This window comes from Giraffa tippelskirchi, chromosome 13 (genome assembly GCF_054371585.1).
Source record: "Giraffa tippelskirchi isolate mGirTip1 chromosome 13, T2T-mGirTip1v1.2.pri, whole genome shotgun sequence".
Lineage (NCBI taxonomy): Eukaryota > Metazoa > Chordata > Mammalia > Artiodactyla > Giraffidae > Giraffa > Giraffa tippelskirchi.
In genome coordinates this window covers 67,495,482-67,519,955 of record NC_137287.1, presented here as the reverse complement: position 1 = coordinate 67,519,955, position 24,474 = coordinate 67,495,482, and the positions used below count along the sequence as shown (strand labels likewise).

Below are 24,474 nucleotides of genomic sequence, written 5' to 3'. Positions count from 1 at the left end.
AGTGTCTTTGAGACTGAAAGGAAAGGCAAAGAACTTGGAAGGAGGTAGCATCTGTGCTAAGGAGTTAATACATTTTTAAAAAATATTTTTAAAATTTTATTGGAATATAGTTGCCTTATAGTGTTGTATTAGTTTCTGCTGTACAATGAAGAGAATCAGCTATATGTATACGTATATCCCTTTCCTCTTGGACCTCCCTCCAACTCTGCCCACCCGTCCCACCCCTCTAGGCCATCACAGAATACCAAGCGGAGTTCCCTGTGGTTGCAGGTTCTCACGAGCTAGCCGTTCTACACTTGGCAGTGTATGTATGTCAGCGCTGCTCTCCCAGTTCACCCCACCCTACCCTTCCCCCACTGTGTCCACGTCTGTTCTCTACGTCTGTGTCTCTACTCCTGCTTTGGAAATAGGTTCATCTCTACCATTTCTCTAGATTCTACATATGTGCATAAATCAGAAAGAGAAAAACAAACATCAGTAATGCATATATGAGGAGTTAGTACATTTTTGATTCTGCCTTTTCTAGCCCTTTACTTTGTAAATCCATACACTGAACATAGTATTATTAGACATTTCATTAGTGAATTAATACACTGAATGCAGTGAATTATTATTCACTGTAACGTTTTGCATTTTAACCAAACCAGAGTTGGACGGACTCTAGTGGGACTGGCATTCAGGCAGGCATGTTTCTAACTATAACACACTACACTGGACTCGTCATGCTCTGCTCCAGACAAATTCCATCGAGCCACGATTCAGGAGACTCTTTGGTTCTCACATGTGGTCTGCAGACCCGCCGTATCAGCATCATCTGTGCTTCAGACGCCCCACTCCACACCTGCTGGGTCAGAATCTGCAGTGTCATGTGATGCCCAGGTGACTCCATTGCCCATTAAAGTTTAAGAAGCACTGACTCGGCAGCTTTCAATTCTGTTCTCTCCCACTAGTCCGTGATAGAATGTTAACGCTTTCATATTCCATACACCTAAGAAAACAGTCCGTGAAACTGATGCTGCTGTTAATTCTTTCCTTTGCTAGCCTCTCTTCCCCCTCAAAAGTTATCCTACATGTATTGTCAGTTTTATAGTTTATAACCTGGTCTGCCTGTCTTTCATTAAGTTGATTATTCCTGCTTTGATTTTTATGCCTGAAAGTAATTTGTAATCTTACAGTTCCTAGTGTTCTTGTGTTATCTGGAATAACCTTTTACAAATGAATGTTCAGGAGGAAAAAGACCACTAGCCAAGAGCAGTGATTGCTTTTTTTGGCCAATGTTTAAAACCCCCAAAGAGGGCATTCACCTTGATTTTCTTCCCTTTTATTCTTAGTAGGAAGTGGTATAAAGGAGGATTTTTATTTTTCAGGGGAAAAAAAAAGAAAAACAATATAAGTAAGAATCAAATTCTTGTTAATATAGCCGTTTTCGTCCCCCAAATCCTTTTCCTACTTCTCAGTCCATCTGATGAATTTCAGCTGTCTTCATAATTTAATACAGCCAGATCCTTCTATTTAAAGGCATTGGGAGTTGCTTTTCTCAAGTTTTCTAATATGCTAAGGAAAGCAATTTTGGTTAATTGGCCAGGGAGGCTCTGCCCTTGCCAGGTGTGCCTGGTGGCATTCAGATCAGGCTGTGCTGTCTCGGGGTCTCGGGATGTAAAGACAGCGACCTCGGGGCCAGGGCAGGTGCTGGGAGTGAGAACGCGCTCACCTCTGTCAGCCCGAGCCTAGGCAGCCCCTCCACAAGCTGCTGCAGCTCCACAGTGTCATTAGACCTCTTAAGGCTCAGTCCTGGTTTTCATCTGGAAAAGGAAAGGTTAAGGAAGCTTATATTCTAGAAAGACGGGGAACTCTCCCTGACAGTCATGATGCAGTGATCCCATCTGCCTCTCTGAAGACATCTGCATGCCCCTAACTAGACAGACTTTGGATCACTGGGGCTTTGGAATGCCCACTTGGGAAGAGGAAGGTGGAGTGATGGTCTTTCTCTGTGAGTCCCTCATACGCCATCCAGTGGGGCCAGGCAGGGAGTGGAAGTCAGTTCTCAAGGGCACAATGAGCAGAGGTGAAGACCAGACTTCCTCAGATGCTGGGGGCTTGCTGATCCCAGTAAGCAGCGTAATATGCTTGGGGCAAAGGAGGAGAGTTCCCAAGGCCCTGAGAAACGAGATTCAGACAGGAGTCACCTGGGAGAGCAGCAGGGACTTAGCTAGTGGGAGTGTGGAGAGCCTGAATCTGCAATGAAATTCTAGATGCTGAAGTGAGATGAAGCCAGGAGAGCCCCCATTCACAGCCCCACCTCATCTCCTCCAGGAGATGAATTGTCCTCAACAATGACTCAAGTGGGGTTGGGGAGTAGACCAGGTCAGAATCTTCTAGAGCTGTGTTAGAGCACACCTGGCCAGGCCAGGCCCTCCCAGGGCAGCTGCAGACCCCAGGGTTTACTAACTGAGTCATTTCCTACTTGAGTAGTTGACTAGTTGAGAACTTGGGTTCGGTGCCAGCCACACTGCAGATGGATATCTGGATCTTTTGCTTGCTAAAGCTCTGTGACCTTGGCTCAGTTATTTTACATCTCTGATCCCCATCTCCTCATCTGTAAAACAACAGTGATGTAAATAGTAATTGTACCATAGGAGTGTTATCAGAGTTGGGAGAAGTGCTCTGTGCATAACTCTTGGCAGAATACCTGTTGTATAAGGAAACACTCAGTAAATGTAAAATATCCTTCCATGGCTGGAACCTAACTTTATTCAGAAGGAAACCTGAGCTCTTGTTCAACTCAAAAGAACAAGGTAAACAGAGCAACTTTGATTATAATTCTAGACGTTAGAGTCACTATTTTCATTTCATTAGAAGAACTAGCCATTTGAGTTACAATGAATAGAAAATGTCCTCCTCGTCAACTTCTTCCAAACACAGATTTTGGTTTTTTTAAACTTTTTATTTTGTAGTGGGGTATAGCCGATTAACAATGTTATGACAGTTTCGGGTGAACAGGGAAGGAGCTCAGCCATACATATACGTGTCCCCAAGTTCCCCTTCCCATCTAGGCTGTCACATAATACTGAGCAGAGTTTCCAGTGCTATACAAGTAGGTCCTTGTTACTGATTTTCAATATAGCAGTGCAAACACATATGTTTTTGAAAACTTGTGGTGACAACAAATGACCTGGAAACTGGTCTCTAACTGGTTCTCTTCCTTCCTCCCCTGTTGTCCATGGGAAGAATTCCCTGACCCGGAGTGCACCTCTCCCCAACGACTCCCAGGCCCGCAGTGGAGCGCGATTCCACACATCCTACGACAAGAGGTATATCATCAAGACCATCACGAGTGAAGATGTGGCCGAAATGCACAACATCCTGAAGAAATACCACCAGGTAGTGTTAGGGCGTGAATATGGCACCGTTGATGGCATTTTCGCAGCAGTCACCTTGAGAACTGATGTTTAAACCACACACTGCAGCACACACCCACACAGGCACACACACACACTGTTGCTGTTAACCAAAGGCTCCTCAAAAGTGTTTATATCATCGCATCAAGTACCAGCCTTGCAAAGTGACTTCTTCAAAGGCGCTGCTTGGTTGGATCTGTGGGCGCTGAGTGTCTGTGAAAGTCAGCTTCCTTCCTCTACGGTCCCGCTTTCTGCTCTAACATCAGAAATTGTTTCTTGCCAGTTGCTTATTCTTCTCAAATGTGATCGACTGCATTTTGCTCCAAGTGAGGTCAGTGAAACTCTTGAAGCTCCCTACCTCCTGTTTCTGGAAACTTGGAGCTCCCCTGATTTGTATTTTTAAAAACATTAGTCAGCCTCTAAATTCATTTAACATCTATTCAACCTTTATAACACTGATTCCTTTTGAAATCCATTCTACAATGCTTGCACTGTTGCCAATTATGAAGGAAATTTTGAAGCGCTGGGTTAGTACCACTCAGGCATTGGCTTCTGAATGGATGGAATTCTAGGATGCAGCTCGTAACCAGCCACCCACCGCTGGAACTTAACTGTCGTGCTGGTGCATCCTTTTCTACTTTCTTTAAATTGTCTCAGAACTTTCAAAGCAGTGTGGTACCTCAGTGACCGATGAAAACATATTATTCTGATAAGTGAGTCTGTTCAAATGCAGTGTGACATGCAATTCAGATACTAACTTCTCGATGACATCTCTGAGTTCAGAATTTTTTGATTTTTACAGAAGTCACAGTTTGAAAGGTTTCCTCTGGGGTGGTTACTGTAATGAACGTGCAGATTTGACATATCAGCAATATTACATAAAATGCATTGGGAACCAAAATATAAGTCTATTAACATGCTCCAGGGGCTGTCACAGCACTAAATATGTCCTTTTACTTCACTGCTACAAAATGGCTATTTTTGTAGTATGTTCTTTATCCAGAAAAAGCTCATTTCTCATTTCTTCATCGTCTATGTTTTTCCTCTTGTAAAAAGTCTTTTATTTTTACCTTTGGCTGCGCTGGGTCTTCATTGCTGCACACAGGCTTTCTCTAGTTGCTGTGCACCAGCTTCTCACTGTTGTGGCTTCTCTTGCTGCGGAGCACGGGCTCTAGGCATGCAGGCTTCAGCAGTTGTGGTACGCAGGCTTATTTGCCCCATGGTATCTTCCCGGGCCAGGGATTGAACTCTTGTCCCCTGCATTAACAGGTGGATTCTTAACCAGTGGCCCACCAGGGAGGCCCAAAAAGTATTTAAGATATAATGAAAGGATCTTAGTGCTAACCTTAAAACAGAGTGTTGTGGGTCAATTATTCTTCAAAAACAAAGACACTCATAGAAAAAGGGATCAGGTATGTGGCTACCAGAGGTGGGGGAATTGGATGAAAGCAGTCAAAAAGTACAGACTTCCTGTTACAAGATAAATACTAGGGCTGTAATGTATATCATTAATATAATTAACACTGCTATATGTTATATATGAAAGTTGTTAGGGAGTGAATCCTAAGAGTTCTCATCACAAGGAAAAAATTTTTCTTTTCTTTTGTAACTGTAAGAATGATGGATGTTCACTAAACTTAACTGTGATAATCATTTCTTGATGTATATGAGTCAAATCATGCTGTACACCTTGAACTTGAACAGTGCCATACGCCAATTACATCTCAGTAAAACTGGAAGAAAACAATCTTCAAATAAATAGAGGTAAAGGGTCTTCATGACTGAGAATCACCATTGCTAATACAATTTGCTTAAAGGACACTAGGTGGAAGGTCAAGAGACCTAGGTCATAGCTGGTCACAAACTGGCTAATTCAGGGATCTCTGAGCCTCAGTTTCTCCATCTGCATTTCATTCATTCATTCCTTTATGCATGCATTCACTCTTTTTCTTATTGAACTATGGTTGACTTACAATACTGGATGAGTTTCAGGTGTGTGGCATAGTGCTGTGATATTTTTATAAATTATGTACCACACAAGTTTTTATATTAGTATTGACTATATTCCCTGTGCTATGTATTTACTCTTGAGATAAAGGAGGTAAGGTGGCCTAGACTACTTTCAGGATTTACCACTAGTCAGAATTCTTTTCTTACTTTGGTGGGGACTGTCATTTCTTCTTTTCTTGCTTTTTATTGCTTTTACCTTCTAATGTGCTTCTGAACCAGCAGTCTGGTCTGGACAAGTCATTAGGCTTGTTCAAATCCTGTTATCAATAGACAGGACAGGGTCTCAGAGAGGGCAGCTCCTATGGAGTACATTGGATGGGCTTTCTGACAGCGTTGGTTGTGGCCTTTCTTTTTTTCTTTTCTTTTATTGTTCTTTTTTGTGTTTAAGTAAAATATATCCGGAGGTGCAGCTGTATTCTGGAAGGTTAAAATTACCCTAAGGCTAACCTCTGAAGGAGTAGTAGCACAGTGCTAGATGTTGAAAGAAATTCCTCCTGATTTTCTGATGAGCCAGCCTCACCAGCAGTGCCCGTGTGGCAGGTGGTTCAGAACATGAACTCTGGAACTGACTGCTTTGCCCCCAACCTGCTGCATGACCTTGGGCAAGTTACCTAACCTCTCTGTACCCACTTCTCTGTCCATACAATTTGGATGGTAGTGTTTCCTTCATCCCGTGTTGTATGGGCTTCCCAGGTGGCGCTAGTGGTGAAGAATCTGCCTGCAGTGCAGGAAGACTTAAAGAGACTCAGGTTCGATCCCTGGGTCAGGAAGATCCCTGGAGAAGGGCGTGGCAACCCACTCCAGTATTCTTGCCTGGAGAATTCCATGGACAGAGGAGCCTGGCGGGCAACAGTCTCCATAGGGCCGCAAAGAGTTGGATACGACTAAAACGACCTAGCAGCAGCAGCACCCTCCCTCATCTGGTGTTGTGCTAATTAGGGGAATTGATATTTATAACCTGCTCAGGACAGTGTCTGGTAAATAACAAGTGCTATGTCAATGACCGAATAAGATCTTTAAACACTTCTCTTGCACATACTCAGTTGCTAGTGTCCCAGTGTTGAAATCATTAGCTCTTTCAATCCACTAGGGGGCCTGGTTTCTGGTAGAGTGTGGCACGGATGCAGAAAAATTTGAAGATTCAAACTGTAAGAAGTTCGATTTCTTCCAGGCTCCAGCATCCTGCCATAGTTTTTATCTGCTGCCCAGATCCCACCCTGATTTTCACTGTGTGCTAAGAAAGCACAGCATCATCTTTCAGACCAGTGGAAAATTTATATTAAGCAGAGCAAACCTTTATGTTCCTTTTCCTTTGTTTTTCTCTCTTTTATACTTAGGAAAATAACTTAGTGTTTTGGTGTAAATACCCTTTTCTTCTCTAGATTTCTGTCAGGTTAGGACAAACTCGGGTCTTATAAATGATGATTATTGACTGATTAGCTAAGCAATGCTGGAGCATTCAAAAAGGAAAAAATTGGCCAAGAACCTTCTTGAATGTCTTATTTCTCCTACGTTGACTGATTTTTCTTTGTTAACTGACCTAAATTCATGGGAAGTTTTGGAATCATGTAGCTTCTTCAGCTTTAATTAAAATGGAGTCAGTGTCAGTAAAATTTTAAAAATTTTAGGGGAGGGAACAAGTTCCAATGTAGATAATCAAGAAATGCCTATGAAAATAGCATTAAGAATATCTTTTATGTTTTTGAAATGTAGGGTTTAAATTTGTTTTTTATTTCAAAGCGACTGAACTGACAAATTGACCAAGTAACCTAAAAATCCTTTCTTAACTTTTGTTATTCGGGAGACTGTTAGTAACTTGAACCAAATCTAGAAGTTATGCCTAAAACTGGAATCATTGTTGAAAAAGTTACCTAGTACGTCAAGTTTCAGTGTAGGATGAGGGGATGACGGCTTGATTTTTTTGGGTCTTCCTTGGAATACATCTTTCTATCCTCCCACGAAGGACAGTGGTGTTGGCCACAGAGAGAAACTGAGAAAACAGGCCCCACGAAAGCCAAAAGTTAAAACTAAAAAAATAAGAGTGCCGAAAGAGAAGTTAGACCCTCCATCAGCACTTCCCAAATTACTGATTGGAGACAGAGCCCCCACACAGCTTGTAAAAATTCACGTTCTGACTCAGTAGATCAGGGTGGACCTGAGATGCTGCATGTCATGGGCTCTCGGGTGATGCTGATGGAGCGCCTGTAAATGGCAATGCGGGACCCACCTCCTGGAGCAGGAGAAACATTCCGAGTCTGCTTGTTGGCTCTTTTTGTTCTCTGTGGAGGAGAGGCCGATGGAAATGTGAAAAGCACAGTAAAGTTTTACGTGTAAGCAGCTGGAACTGTGAGATTCACAGCAAGTAGCAGCAGAGCCCGTGTCTTCAGGAGCTGCACACACTCTCAGGAACACCAGGAGGGCACTGCCACCTCCAGGGTACCTGTGGCTCAGGGAGCACCCCTCCAGCTCCACTCTGCAGACGGGGCATCGCTGTCTGTCCCCAGGTTCTGGCAGCCGCACAGCCCACTTGCTGGCACGCGTTTCCTGCAGCACGTGATCTCCAGTTTCTGGAAATCCCTTTGCTCTTTTGTGTTTGGATACGGCCTGTCTCCCCGCCTCTCTCCAACATCTGTGGACTGGACATTCTCATCCTGGCCGCCACGGCTCTCACTTTTCCCTTCCCCTTTTCTGTCTCCAAACATCTCTGTTCAGTTTGGGGTTAATTCCTCAGCTGTGTTGCCCACTCCTCATTCTCTCATCAGCTGTTTTAATCCATGGTCTCCCCTATCCGGTGATTTTTTTATTTCAAAGATTTTATTTTTTCTTCTAGAAGTTCCATGTTAAAAAAATCCACCTGTGCACTCTTGATCATTTTTCATTCTATACTCATTTCTGAAATTGTATCCTTTTATTTCTTCAACTATTTTTAATACATGACTCTTCCAGTTCTATTCCTAGTAGTCCTAACCTCTGCCATTCCTGGGGTCCTGAATTTGCTGTCTCTTGTGTCTGCTGACTCTCAGGAGTGACTGGCCAGAGCAGAAGGCCCTGCAGAGTATAAGGTCAGGATACTGATGAGAGAGGGACTCTGGTGCAGGGAGAGGAAAGGAGTAGGATTGGGCAGAGTAGGAGGACAGGCTGCCAGGCAGGCCCTACAGGCCACAACCAACTGGTGGGGCCCTTCAGGGTCCTCCGTGTAGCATTGCCATGTCGGGCCCAAGGAACAGGAAGGCGGACCCAGAAGGAGCTGCCAACTGAAGACCGCTGACCACGCTCCACAGCCAGACAGCATGGCCTCCCAGAGCGCCTCACACCATGACACTTGGGCCAGCCCTTCTCCATTTCGGTTGTAGTCACTGAGTAAACACCAACTCCACTTATGGTAAGGTGTTTGGTTTTAGTTGTTTTGGTTTTTTGGACACACCGACCGGCTTGTATCTTAGCTCCCCAACCAGAGCCCTCAGCAGTGAAAGCTCAGAGTTCTAACTATTGGCCCACCAGGGAATTCCCTGATAAGGTGTTTGTTTGTTTGTTTTTCACAAAGTCATTTCATCTCTCATGATGACGTTATGTATGGCTCTTTATGCTGCTGCTAAGTCGCTTCAGTTGTGTCCAACTCTGTGCGACCCCATAGATGGCAGCCCACCAGGCTTCCCCGTCCCTGGGATTCTCCAGGCAAGAACACTGGAGTGGGTTGCCATTTCCTTCTCCAATGCCTGAAAGTGAAAAGTGAAAGTGAAGTTGCTCTGTCGTGTCTGACTCTTCGCGACCCCATGGACTGCAGCCTACCAGGCTTCTCCATCCATGGGATTTTCCAGGCAAGAGTACTGGAGTGGGGTGCCATTGCCTTGTCCATGGGTCTTTATAATAGCATAATAAACTGAGTTCGGAGCACCAGTGTTGGCATGTAGATATATTCTGCAATATATCAGTACTAAGAATGTTTGTAAATACTGCAGAGAAGTATTTATTCCTTTTAAGCCTGATTTTTATTAAGAAAAACAGTAAAATTTTGTGCTTACATTAGATTAAATGGAGTCATTCTTACATTCTTTTATGACTCTTGAAACCAAAATATAGTAACTGACATAGACCATTCTCCCAAAATATCAACTCAAGAAATGTTTGGATTATTTATTTGTTTGGTTCTTCTGAAACAAACCAATCCTTAGTTTCAGGCTGTTTTTTACTTTCTTCCCTCCCTCTCTTTCTTTCTGTCTCTCTCCTTCCCTCCCTCTTTTCCTCCCCCATCTCCTGTCGCGGCCTCATGTAAAGAACATTGTTGAAGTGATCTATAAACACAGGCAGAGGCACAATAAGAATTACAGATAATTTAACCTTTCAAAAACATTAACTGAAGCAAGACTTTACATTGAAGTATTAATTTGATGCTATATTAAATTGTCACTTCAAGCCTCTAAAAATAAAAAAAGAGTGAAACATGATAATAACAGCAATTTTCAAGAGCCAGAGCCCAGGTTCACACTCTCATGCAGAGATATAAATATTTATCCATTCCAGTACATTACTTAGAATCCTCTCTGCTGAAACCTTCAGTCAGCTGTGAATTTTTTAATGGCATTTCATTTTGCATAAGCAGCAGCAACAGACCAGGAGATTCATAAGACTTGTTATTCTTGTTGAGTACCCAAGAGCAAAGGAAACTGAGATCCTGTGGCTGTTGCGTTTTATATGTTTTCAAAATTCCAATTTCAGCATGTCCGTTTATCATTATAGTTCTGACAACCTGCTGTACAGGAAAAAAGTTCTAAGGGAAACTAATGAAGAGGTAAAATTTGCCTCTATTGGTGACACCAAAGAGTCATAAAAAACAAGACTATTTAAAGAGAATACAGAAAAAAGTAAAAACTGTACGGGTTACAGATGAACATTGCCAGCAAATACAAGTGTCTGAGAAGCACTCTTGAAAAAAACCAAAGTCACAGCATGAAAATTACAGCACAAGGTGACACAAGGCATCCAGCTATGAAAATGCTAAAGTGAAAAATACTTAATAAGAACAGTATTTTTAAAATGCAAACATAGGTAATGCAGCCAGTTTAACATTGAGAATATGGACACTGACTCCAAGAATACTTGGTGATGGTTTTAGTTCTGTACAGTAAGCATAAGAAGAATTAATGATGATCAGGGTCAGTTTTTTAAAAATTTGGGGCTGTTCCGTACCTTATTTAGATAGAAGGTCAGTGTCTTGGCTGAACTGCGAACATCTGAAAAGTTACCAGCTCAGGTGCCAGACAAGACCTTCCCTGTTTGATAGGAGAGAATGTGCCCTAGGGACTGAATGGTGGAAATAACCATTGGGCCACAGATAGGAAGGCCTCTGGGAAAGGGCGGGATCTGAGGAGCCACGGAAAGAAGGCTCTGCAGGCTTGTGTGTACACGACTGGTACTCTGCTAAAAGGCGTCATCCCTCTGTCTGTGTATGCCTTCAATTCCTGGTCCGCACGATGATGACCAGTGCTGCTGTGTTTGGCCCATTTGTGTCCTCTTACCTCCCTTGGGACCTCAGAGTGGCAGAGGACAGACGTCCACAGATTCATCTAACCTCTGGAGACGAGTCTCCCGGGCAGCACTAGGGCACAGCACCTGTCAGAAGTGAATTGAGATATTAAAGTGGCAGATAGGAACACTGTCCTCGGCCCGTGAGGAAAGACTGCCTTGTAGCCACATCAGGACACTGATGCAAAGTGAAAGAAATATCTACCCCTTTCTATTATTTTTTGGTTTTGGCTGTGCTGCGAGGCTTGTGGGATCTTAGTTCCCTGACCAAGATCGAAACTGGGCCCCGGCAGTGGGAGCACCAAATCCTAACCACTGGACCATCAGGGAATTCCTCTACCCGTTTTTAAAGAGTGACCCTCGGGATTAAGTCACTATTTCTCCATGCTGGTAGTTGCTATTTCTCCATTCTTCCAACAAGAATTGGAAACTAAGCATGTAAAAGGGAGGAAACAAAGATTCACCGCTAGATTGTCTTGTGATCACATCAACAATGTTAAAAAGAAATTAATAGATGCTGAGGCTGTTTTTAACTGTTAAAATAAGGGGTGCTCATGCCGAAAAAACCAATCATGAGACTGTAGTGCCCCAATACACATTTTTAAAATAATTTTTGAAGCATTTATGTACAGGTTCTTTTGTTAATTTGTCAGTGATTAAGCTTTTGAAGGGGAAGTGCTCAGAGTTTTGATCCTAAAAGCAACATAAGTGAGAAGTATAAATTTTTAGTGTCTTCTGTATTTACACAAGTATTACCATACTTTATATTAGAAAATGCACACACATAAACACACATAAACATTATTCATTTTTGGAAAGTCTGTTCTGTGGAGATGTGCTTTAAATTGGGAGTTCCTAGCCCGCATTTAAATAGAACCCACTTCTCAGGGAGCATTTGAGGAGCACGTCAGGTGAAGCCTGCCTCCCTTACCCTTTCCTTCCTGCCTGCCTCTCCCACCCCTCACCCCAGGGTCTTGATTTCATTTGGCTCCTGCTTGAGTCATCGCTGTCCCCCCAGCGCCATTTCCCTGATCTTCACACCCTTCACAAAGCCCCTGTGCTCTTAGTACTGTTATTGTGCCTCTTCTCCAAATGCAGAGACACAGAGAGGATGAATAATTCCCAAAGGTCAAACAGCTAGTGCTCGTGGTGCTAGCCCAGGAAGGCTGGAGCAGCATGACTGTGGCCCTGTGTTTACAGTCTCCCTTGATGTGGGATAACCTCCAGGACTTTGTGGGGTAGGGGAGCCCTCTGAGACGTGCCCACTGGTGTTAGGGTGTGTGCACAGCACTTAGTGAGTCAGCAGGTGAAGAACCCAAGGGGATTACTATCTGGGCCTCTCTGTGTCAACTCCCACATGCAGTGACCCTCATGCTCCAGTTTGGTGGTCTGCCAGCCCAGGTGCTCACAGACCCAGTGGGACGTTCCTCCACTGAAATGAAACAGGTCTTCTTTTCCCAGTGCTCCCACCCAGAAACTCAATTCATGGGGGAGGTTTTCACTCCTGCAAACTTTGATGCGGGAGTGCTTTATAAACCTTTGCAACCAACTGCTGCTTGTCAATACTGGAATCTAACATGATAGGCTTTCTGGGGTTGTGGTTTTGTACATGATTATAAACTTAGGAGTTTTAAGGTTTTTAAATCTCTGTGTTGCAAGGTGTTCAACAAAGAGCCTCATAGGTGAGCCTTACTTTTGAGTATAAGAGCATGTAGAAACTTGCCGATAAGGTGAATCAAATTTGATCTATGTTTAAAATATGTACTATTTTATTTAATCTTAAAGATAGAGGAGTTGCAGAATATAGTGTGTACGTGTGTTTTTCCCTGGGGTGGGGGTGAGGGGGAAGCGAATCAGTGAGTTCCTGTGTAGTAGTCAGGTGTCTTTCACATATTCATCAGTACGGATAGTGGTGTCTACGCTGATCCGGGCATTCTGTGGCTCTGTACAGAGATTTGGATCAAAGAGACATCTTCTGCCAGCAGCATTTTTAAAAGATAGGCCATGATGAGACTAAACTGAGCAGAACGGCACAAGGGGTGGGGTGTAGGGGGAGGGAGTTGAATGGCCAAACTGAAAACTGTGTGCCCCCCCAGGGCAGGGGGCATGTCGCGTGGGCCCTCAGATCACCTCTGCAGAGGCTCCCTCCGGGTAGACCTCAGATCACATCTGTGACTCAGTTTGGAGCACAGAGCAGACGGGCTGACATTGAGATTCCTTACCGGAGTTCTGAACGTAAAGAGTAACCGTGATCAGCGTCCTCTTCGGGAGGAGAAAGAGCTGCCCAGAACACAGGCACTGTGTGAGGTGTGCTGACACCCCGCTACCTGTACTGCTCACCCTAACCTTCTTGGTAGGAATTACGGTGCTTGTTTTCTGGAAAATGACACTGAAACGTAGGATGGTTTAGTAAGCTGCCCAAGATCCCATAGCTGGCAAATGGAGGCACCGGGACGCCCCTGCATATTCATCTCTCTGGCTCCAGAACCTACATCCTTCCTGCCGAACTTATGCGGCTAGACTCCCTCAGTCTCCATGTGGCCAAGGCCCAGCCAGCCAGCCCTCTTCAGAGGCACCAACCACTCCTTTTATTTCTTTACATCAGACGTGAGAAATCTTTTCAGCCAAGAGCTCTTTACCACCTGTTTTGTATTAGCAAAACTCAAGTTTATTGTTGTTTTGAAAGGTGAGAAATACAAAAGTTTCCTCTGATCTGACTTCAGATTAAGAACAAGTTGGGGGTGAAACTCTACTCAGAAAAAGCCATTGTATTGAAATATGTAGCTCAATTATGGTAAGATTTTTTTTTTAAGGCAGAAGCATCTTTAAAATCTTCCAAACTTTGGATGGCAAAAATCAAACTCCTACACTGATGCTGTACTTCTTTTCTTTAATGATAAAAATTAAAGGCTAAAAAAGAAAGTCTTAAGATGGCTTATTATTATCAGAGTTGATTATTGCAGTCTCTACCACTAAAGTGTGTGATAGGGCATTCTGATTACTTTCTTACTTTTATAAAAAGTGCATTCTACAACTGAAAAATTTGAGGACTGTTTTGTTTTTTTTAATGAAGGAGTTACCTTAAATGTCACCATTACCATGGTGACTATTCTTCCAGCCATTTGTCTGTAAACAGGCACAGTAAGTACAATTTTTACAACAGTAGGTACAAGTCATGCTAAGTTATCCTAGCGATTTCACACATGTCACAGGCATAAAAGAACCTTTTTTAAATCTTCTTTCCCCCTCGTTTTAAAGAAAGGAAAACCAAACGTTGGTAAGTACAGTGGGACCCAGTTTGTAAGGACTGTCTTTTGAGAAGTGTCTCCATCTGGTGGCCGTCATTGAAGACTGATAGACACATGTTGTGTTTTTGCAACTCTCTTGGAAATGGTGTTAGTGCTGGGATTTCTCCAGTGATGAATCCAGTGTGGGGCCAGAGAGTGTCCATCTGTCTGTAGAGCTTCACACGCTGCTCTGGTGGGAAATTTATTATTTCATTGACATGAATTTTTTATTCAGTGTCACTTGTAAATCTACAAAGTATTCATTTTAACATATCCAAAAAAGTATTAATTTTTTCATAAATTATTTTTTAAATTTTATTGAAGTAAAGTTGACTTACAATGTATTAACTTTTTATGTATAGCAAAGTGATTCACTTTTATATATATATATATATATATATATGTAAAATCTTGAAACCCAGCCTCCTGTGTCTCCTGATTGGCAGGTGGATTCTTTACCACTGGGCCACTAGGGATGCCTATATATATATATATTTCACATTCTTTTCCACTGTAGTTTGTCACAGAATATCAAATATAGTTCCCTGTGCTATACAGCAGGACCTTGTTATTTATCTATCTTATATGTAATAGTTTGCATTTAGTAATCCCAAACTACCATTCTTTCCTTCCTCTATTCATCCCCCCAACTCAGCAACCACAGGTTTGCTGTTTTGTAGATGCTTTGTACTGTATTTCACATTCCACATAGAAGCAATATCATATGGAATTTGTCTTTCGCCTTCTGACTTATTTTGCTTAGTATGATAATCTCTAGATCTATCCATGTTGCTGCAGGTGGCATTATTTCATTCTTTTTCATGACTGAGTAAATACTCCATTGTATATCATACCACATCATCTTCACCCATTCATCTGTTGAGAGACATTCAGGTTGTTTCCATGCCTTGGCTATTGTGAATAGTGCTGCTGTGAACACAGGGGTGCACGTATCTCAAAGAATTATATAGTTTTGTCTTTGTCTGGGTGTACACACAATACATTGTGGGACTGCTAGATCATGTGCTAATTCTAGTTTTAGTTTTCTGAGGAACTTCCATAATGTTTTCCACAGTAACTTCACCAACTTACATTCCCACCAACAGTGTAGGCGGGTACCCTTTTCTCCACAGCCTCTCTACCATTTGTTGTTTGTAGATTTTTTAATGTGATGGCCATTCTGACCAGCATGAGGTGGCACCTCAGTGTAGTTTTGATTTGCATTTCTCTAATAATTAATGTTTAGTAGCAAAAATGGCAGTGAATCTAACTAGGCTGATGTCAGATTAGTACTATACTGAAAAACAGTTTTAAGAAACTGTGAGAGTCAGTTATATTCTAGTTGATCTTCACTTATGAAAGACCCGTTTGCAGAGCTGAACCTGGATGTATTATTCCTGAGGTCAGAGTTCTAAATTCATCCTTCGATTTTTCAATATATTTAAAGTACTTAGTAGTGAGTCTTTTAAAAATAATATTGCATCTTTAATGAGAATGACTACAGGTAAAATGTAGTAAGTTACACATAGAAACCAGTGTTGATATTACATAAAAGGTAGAGATCTAAGTAGAAAACTATCTCTACTTCAAGAGAGGTTATTTAAGTAGTAGAAATGATTTGTTGTTGTTCAGTTGCCTAGTCATGTCCGACGCTTTGCAGCGCACCAGGCTTCCCTGTCCTTCACTATCTCCTGAAGCTTGCTCAAACCTCATGTCCATGGAGTCAGTGATGCCATCCAACTGTCTCATCCTCTGTCATCCCCTTCTACTCCTGCCTTCAATCTTTCCCAGCATCAAAGTCTTACTTTAAAATGTTTTCCCAAAATAAGTGCAGTTATGTTAACAATAAAATGTGATCAAGGATTTTCATGATAAGGCCTTGAGAGGTTGAAATAACATGTCTAAGAAAAGAAAAGAAGAAATGTTCAAAAGTTTACATCACATTTATTATGCAGTGTTTGGAGAAGGAAATGGCAACCCACTCCAGTGTTCTTGGCTGGAGAATCCCAGGGACGGCAGAGCCTGCTGGGCTGCCATCTATGGGGTCGCACAGAGTCGGACACGACTGAGGTGACTTAGCAGTAGCAGTTGTGAGTAAAAATTTTAAGTGTGTGCTCTTTACTGTTTTTCATTTTTTAAGGAAACACCCTTATTATGGCAGTTACAATTTACATTTAAACACACCTAGATTGGATGTTATGGGTTGTTTTTTAATGTTCTTTATACTTTAGGATGAAGGGCCTCCAGGGGAGATTCAGTGGTAAAGAATCTGTCTGCCAATCCAGGATACATGGGATCAGTTCCTAGGTTGGGAAGATCCCCTGGAGGAGGAAATGGCAACCTACTCCAGTATTTTTGCCTGAATGAAATCCCATGGACAGAGGAGCCTGGTGGGCTACAATCCATGGGGTTGCAGAGTCAGAAATGACTGGGCACATACATACATTCAATAATTTGTGATTTGAGCATCTTTTCCTGTGCCTGGTGGCCATCTGTGTTTTCTTTGGAGAAATGTCTCCTTATGTGTTCTGTTCATTTTTCAATTGGATTTATTTTGTTAAGTTGTATGTGCTATTTGTATACTTTAGAAATTAAGCCCTTGTCGATCACATCATTTGCAAATATTTTCTCCCATTCCATAGATTGTGTTTTCATTTTGTTTATGGTTTCCTTGGCTGTGCAAAAAGCATGTAAGTTTAATTAGCTCCCATTTGTTTTTATTTCTATTGCCTTGGGAGACTGTCTGGTGGCAATTTAAACATTAGAGTCTCAATAAGAAACAGAAAACCAGGACTAGAGCCTGACTCTCCCAGCTTCTAACACTGAGCTCTCTCCACAATTTCCTCTGTAATCTCAACTTTAACACTATCAAAGGCGTTGATCACAGTGGCCAGGTGATGCTGGCTAAACCTCATAAAGTCGTCATCAAGGCTTCTAGGAAGGAAGATGGAGGCCCCAGGTCATGATTTCACTTTAAAGGGATTATAGAAAGGACTAGTCACTTGTCCTCTCACCTCGTGCCATTATATACAAATTAGTTGGGAATGTTAAGAAAAAAGTATCTCTGGAGATAGAGTTAGATTTTTTTATCTGTCTGCAAGGTGCACTCAGACCTGGTCTTCAAATGTATAAACATGGTCATTTTCTGTAAATAAGACATTAATGGTTGTATAAACCATTATCACTTTGTAAAACACCATAGGCAGAGGAGTTATTTTATATCTGAACAAACAGCTTTTGACTGGATCATTTCCCCCCCATTCTTTCTTTCTTTCCTATGCAGTATATAGTGGAATGTCATGGGATCACCCTTCTTCCCCAGTTCCTGGGCATGTACCGGCTTAATGTCGATGGAGTTGAAATATATGTGATTGTTACAAGAAATGTGTTCAGCCACCGTTTATCTGTATATAGGAAATACGACTTAAAGGTAAGATTTTTGTTGTTGTTCATTAAGCTTGCTCATCCATGTTGTGTATAACTGATCAGGCTGAGCACTTAAGAGGCACCCAGAGCTCAAAGCACTAGGCAGCCAGCAGTGCACTTCACGTTAAGTGAGGATCTGATGGCTCAGATGGTAAAGCATCTACCTGTGATGCGGGAGACCTGGGTTTGATGCCTGGGTCGGGAAGATCCCCTGGAGAAGGAAATGGCAATCCACTCTAGTACTCTTGCCTGGAAAATTCCCTGGACAGAATTTTGGTAGGCTATAGTTGATGGGGTTGCAAAGAACTGGACACAATTGAGCAACTTCATTTTCTTACTTTCTTATTGTACCTATGAGAGATACCACATCTAATTTATTGAGCTAGTATGTACTGAACACCAGCTATGTGCCAGGCCCTGCTTTTAAGTGCTGGGAACAGTGTGATGAACAAAACAAACCAAATCTGCCCTCAACGAGCTGACATTCTGGTGAGCAAAGACAGATAAGTAAGTCACATGGTGTGCTAGGAAATGATCAGTGCCATGGACAGAAGAAAAGACAGGAAGGATGGGGAAAGGATGCAGTTTGGAATAGGGTGTCAGGAGGTGAGGGTCAGGCTGTTTCAAAGACTTGGAGTGGGAGGCAGACCACTGGAAATTCTGATTGTGGAGTGAGGGGCTCTGACTTCTGAGGTCACTGATGTAGACACTGTCCAGGTCAGAGGCTGACATACTGTGACCTGCCCGCATGGCAAGTTCAACTTGGCCATTTTTGTAAATAGCTTTATTGGAGTCCCACTATGTCTGTGGTTTCTGTATCATGTGTGGTTGCACTATAATAGCAGAGTTGAGTAGTTACCATAGAGACCATTTTGGACCACAAAGCCCGAAACACTTACCCTCTGACCCTTTCCAGAAAAAGTCTGCCAACCTCTGGTCTTCATCAGTCAGTCTCAAATTTTTTGATCTCAGACTCCTTCACACTCTTAAAAGAGGACCCCCAAAAGCTGCATATATAGGTTAATACTTACAATGTTAGAAATGAGAAAAATTTTTTAACTTAGTTTTTTTAAAATAGTAAAACTATTAATGTTAGCACATCTTTATGAAAAGTTATCTTTCAAATCAAAACGTTTAGTGGGACAGGTGGCATTGTTTTACATCTTTGCAAATCTCTGTGATGTCTGCCTTGGTGAGACAGCTGAAATGTCCTGTCTGCTTCTGCTGTCCATCTGTTGTCATGTTACTTGAAGTGTATGAAAAAAATCAGACCTTATACAAATATGTAGTTGGAAAAAGGGAGGGGTTTTTAAATAACTTTTTCAGAAATTTGTGGGTGTTTTTCTTTGATGGCACACCTAGACCTGACAAGTGGTAATTTCTCAAAGCTGAGTTACAGTGTGGAATCTGAAATCACATCAGTGAACTTTTTAAACCCATCAGTCTGTTTGCACACATTGATCTGAGTACATCATGCTTTCGTCATTTTGAACAATGGGTTCACCGAGTTATGAGCTCTTCCAAACACTAACATGTTTCATTATACAGTATCAAGAAGCCACATTAATATCACCACCTGCCTCATTAGAAAAGCCTTTATATATTGAGAAGCTGTCAAGCTCAGGGTGGTGGATAAGGTTTTTTAAAGTTTTCATTTTCACTTGAAAGCTTAAATTTTATCCGTGGGTTTCCTGTGAGATGACAGCACAAAGCTGAGCCAGCAGCTTTGTTCCTCTTTGAGCAGTGCCTGTCAGATGCCCAGATTGGAATAAACAGGTTCCAGTTGTTCTTTCATGTAGAAATGATTTCTGGAAAAAAGTGGCTAGTTCAGCTCATAACTCAAAACCATCCCCAAGATAACTGTCCTTAAACGTACCTGCTTTATAAATAAAAGAGCTTTGGGCATACTCCCTACACAGAATATTGAAAAGGTACATCATCCAGGGTCAAGACTTAACAAAACAGATACCATTGCTTCCTCAAGGATATTCACATGTTGTATGGCAAACTCTACTAATACCATTTGGTGCCACTGCTGGATCTGTGCTAAGCTGCCAACAGTTTTCCCCACCGTTGTTTTTGCAGTATCCATGTAAATGTCAAGGCAGAGAGTGTCTCTGCATTATTATAAAGATACTTTTGACTTTGCAGCACCCCTGGGTGCTGAACTATGCTTTGCGAAATGTTGGTCTAAGGGAGGGGAGATGTTCCAGGCTTATCTCTTACCTCCAAGTCATAGCTATTTTGTTCCCTGGAAACCTGAGCAACCCTGCAGGGCTCTTTGGAACCATCTCTCTCACAAGGCCCTTTGAAGTGTTACTAGTTCATCCTGTAGCATATTAGAGGTCCGTCTGTTGGTCTGACTCTCCCATGTCAGGAGCCCCATGTCACAGTCTTACTACGTGTTAGCTGTGTGCGAGATGCTGAACCTGTAGGGACCACAGTTCCTTCATCTGTAGAACAGAGATGGTTTTACCTCCCTTGCTGGGTTGTTGAGAGGATTAATGTGATATGTTTGTGTCACATCCAGCATAATGCATACAAGAAGAGGTGGATGAATTTTCATGCTCATCCATTCTACTAGTAAGTTTCTTAAAGACAATTGTTTTTGGTCCCACTTTATCCCCCTGAAATGCTTCAAATAGTGCCTCATTCAAGCAGACATCTAGTAAGCATATCTAGAGACTAAAAACTTGGTTAAAGATACAAAAATAATTTCCTCCCTTTGCCCATTAGCATAGGAACTCCTCAAGTATTACAAGTGCAGTAGCCAGGTATTATAAGTATTTAATACTCGAGTCTTCACCCCTCCCTTCTTTTAAAATAAGGGAACATTCTTTATTAGCAGTCAGTGTGTAAAGGAAGATATTGTGGCCCAAAATCAAAAACCTATAAAGGAAGGAAAACCAACCATTGCAAGTGACAGCTGCTGGGCTCAGCTGGCCAGAGGGCTTTCCCTTCACGGACAACTCACAGGGTTCATCCTCACTTGCTGGGTCAGCTTTGTGCTTCTCCAACGTGTCCCCAAGAAGCTTCAAGCATCATCCTGGGCTGGCCCAACAGGGTCTTTTAGATCCACCAGACCTGGGAACACTGAGCGTGGGGATGATGACGACCTGGCACCAGGGAGCCCCTGGCTCAGGCCTGGCCCCTCTCCCCAGTATGAGGGTCTCTTCGTCCGTGAACGACAGGTGACACACATCCTAACTAATGCCTGAGCTGCTTGAAGGCAAGATGGTCATAGAGTAAAAATGTTAAGAGTGAGCAATCTAGAAGCTACTTTAACATTGCCCAAGTCACATGCACATTCTTTTAATGACTGGCTAATGCAAGTATTCCAGGCCAATGTGTGTTTAACAGACAAGTAAGCAGCAAGCGCCACTGACCTCTGGTCATAGTTTGGGTGTCCGGTGCTGGGCCGTGATCCTTCCCCAGCCATTTACTCAGCAAACGTGGGCGCCGCTGTGTGAGACACTGTGACGGTCACCAAGGAGCACGGAGAAGGGATGCTCATTGTTGTTTAATATTATCAAAGTTAGGAACTTACTGACCATTCATTTCCTAATCTTTCTTTTGCATTAACAGAGGACAGTCTCTGTTCTTGAACTCTACCCTAAAGCCCTATCAGCATCTAAGACAGACTTAGTCGTGTTGGACAACACAGAACCAAGGGCATTATTTGAAAACCAGTGCAGTAGAGTAGAACTGCTGCAACCAAAGCTGTGTTTTCTTCTACTTATACCTTTGTGCTCACCGTAGAGGCACAAAAGGGGTGCAAGGAGATGTGTGTGTGAAGGGACCTCCAACGTGAAAGGAACCAAAAAGTCCCCACTGGGTCTTAGGAACCCTGAGCCAGGGAGATGGGCTGTCAGGGGCCAGGGTGCCCCACCTACAAGACGCAGTGTGGGAAATAGGCCCTCAGTGCCCAGTGGTCACTGCAGCCAGCTGATGGCCCACTGTACTTTGAAGACCCTCAAACCAACCATTTCTAGTGATGTAAGGAGGAGAGTGTGGTCTGACCCCGAGTTTAGAAAGGCGTCGTTCACGTGCCTGTTGGGTTTTCTGATTTCCACCAGCAGGACAGGAACCAGGGAAAAGACAGCACAGGTGACCCCAAAAAGGAAAGGGCTGGAGACAGAGACAGAAACTCCTATAGGGGGCGCAGCGCACACTCCCTCGGGGAGCGGACAGAGCAGTCAGTGCATGGCCATTTCAGAGCTCTGCCCTGGGACGTTTGCATGTTTCACGTGAAGCCAATGCCTCGCATGTGCTTATTTTGATCATCTCTGTTTCAGGGCTCTACGGTGGCCAGGGAAGCAAGTGACAAAGAAAAGGTGAGTGCCTGGCGTCTCTCTCCCTGGTCCTCGGCGTGGGGCCCAGCACCTCATAGTTCTGTCTCCTCCTCCCCTGTGGGTCTCGTTTCCCCTCAGCTGTGGCGGGAAGCTCTTCGTCCATCTGAGGAACACTCTCCTCCAGTTCTGTCCCTCAGGTTAGATGCCCCGTTGAACAATGAAGTAGCTATTAGTTTGAAGTGTGGGTGAAACATTTCCCACCAGCATGATCTTGAAAACACAGCCATCATCGTGATCCAAACGGACAGGTACAGCCCAGCACCTGGGTCCTAACCCCACTTTATGACTGACAGGCCAGGTGTGACCCTGAGCCAGTTTCCTTGCCTCCCTGAGCCCCAGTTTTCTCACCTATAAAATGATGGTGTTGAGCTTCAAATTCACCTGTAAAATGTTGGCTTAATGAGCTTCAAACTCCTTTCCAACTGTAAAATGTTTGTTAGAATATTTTTTGTGTATGAGGACTTAGGGACAGACGAGGAGACTCCTTACCTTTCTCTGAGTCACTGGACTTTAGGTAATACTTGAACCACATTTTGTCGATTATGCAGGACTCTAGACAGATTCAACAGGAATCAGCTTAAGAATTTGGGAAGCGGCTTTCTGTGTGTAAACCTAAGCAGCCTGAAATCGGGACATGTTTACATGAACGGTGCCTCTCTATTCTTAGCTATTCCTCATCATGCTGAGGTGTCTTTTCTTGACCAAAACTTTTGGAAGCTGGGCTCAAGGTTTGTGTTTCTAAATTAAATTCTTTTAGGCTGGTATTATTCAGTTTGGGTTTGAATTTTATAGATTTGAAAATCTCCTTTTACTTATTCATCGAGAAGTTTGTGAACATCTATGGTTACTGTCCTAGCTTAAGGGGCTAAAATAATGAACCACACAGACATGTCCAACAAAGTGACACACACATTAAATAGGAACTGACCAAATCAAGTGATAAGTGCTTTGATAGGAAACACATAGCAAGGGGACCTAAATCTGGCTTGGTGGTCTTCTGGGAAGAGCTGATTGGAAACCTGAAGGATGGGTAGGAGTTAGCTAGAGGAAGAGGCAAGAAAGAGCAGTGTGAGCAAGGGCACACAGACGGCACCACTTGGTACTTTCGCTGGAGGATGAGGTGAGGCCACCTTGCAGGACCGTCTGGAGAGGCGGCTGAAATAACCCAGAATAGATGGTGGCCTGACCTGGGGTGGTAGAAGATAGAGTAGAGAGAGATTTAGGAAGAAGAATCCACAGACCTCAGAGACTGAAGGAGGGAGGTGAATGGTGCCAGAGAGTGTATGTGGAGGGAGGGCGGGTTTAAGGCGACTCCCAGGTTTCTGGTTTGGACAGTGGGGTGGGTGGGAAAAGGGAGTAGATGGAGTAGTTGGAATTATCATCTCAGCATCAGAACAGACATCCAGTCTGCATGAGAGGCTGCAGAGAGGGCTTCAGCTGGGAAAGGGGGCTTGGGAACCTCCCAGGAAGGATGACCAAAGACAGGGCAGCGTTGATGAGGTCATGCAGGACTAGCCTAACATGAGAAAGGAGACACTCACTCAAGCCCAGGAAGTACAGGGAGTCCTGTACAAGATAAACCCAAGGAGGAACATACTGAGACACACGGTAACCAAACCAACAGAAATTACAAACAAAGAGAAAATATTAAAAGCATCAAGGGAAAAGCAACAATTAACACCTAAGGGAACCCCCATAAGGTTATCAGCTGATTTTTCAGCAGAAACTGCAGACCAGAAGGGATCCAGCAACATTCTCATTCAGATTTGATAGAGAAATCAAAAACTTCACAGACAAGCAAAAACTAAGAGAATTCGGCACCACCAAATGAGCTTTACAGCAAATCTTAAAGGACTCTCTAGCCAGAAAAGAAAAGGCAACTAGAAAAGAAAATTATGAATGGGAAACCTCACTAGTAAAGGCAAACATATGGTAAAGGTAGGAAATCATCCACACACAAATATGATATCAAAACCAGTAACTATAGAAGAGAGGAGTACAATGCAGGATATTGGAAATGCACTAGAAATCAAGGGACAAGCAAGTTAAAACAACCTTGTATTTATATATAGACTGCTATATCAAAACTTCATGGAGACTGCAAACCAAAACTCTACCATACATACACAATAAAAGAAAGCAATCCAAACACAACACTAAAGATAGTCATCAAATCATAAGAGAAGTGAACAAAAGGGGAAGGGAAGAAAGAAGACCTACAAAAACAAATCCAAAACTATTAACAAATTGAAAATAAGAACATACATATTACCTTAGGGACTTCCTCAGCAGTCCAGCGGTTAAGACTCCACCTTCCAATGCAGGGGACATGGGTTTGATCCCCAGTTGGGGAACTAAGGTCCACATGCTTCAGGGTGCAGCCAAAAATTAAAAAGTAATAATTACCTTAAATGTAAATGGATTAAATGCTTCCACCAAAAGACACAGACTGGCTGAATGGATACAAAAACAATATCC

At 42.9% G+C, this 24,474-nt stretch overlaps 1 protein-coding gene across 4 annotated transcripts in view; it reads left to right on the top strand.

Moving 5' to 3' along the window:
• Positions 1-24,474, top strand: part of PIP4K2A (phosphatidylinositol-5-phosphate 4-kinase type 2 alpha) — a 178,092-nt gene that overhangs the window by 122,351 nt on the left and 31,267 nt on the right. For 3 of the 4 annotated variants that reach the window (XM_081556774.1, XM_081556773.1, XM_081556776.1), the window contains exons 4-6: positions 3,229-3,381; positions 17,502-17,648; positions 21,940-21,978. In XM_081556774.1, coding sequence (XP_081412900.1) covers positions 3,229-3,381; positions 17,502-17,648; positions 21,940-21,978 — 339 coding nt within the window. The remainder of the gene's footprint in view (positions 1-3,228; positions 3,382-17,501; positions 17,649-21,939; positions 21,979-24,474) is intronic. The other variant, XM_081556775.1, reaches the window with a different exon arrangement.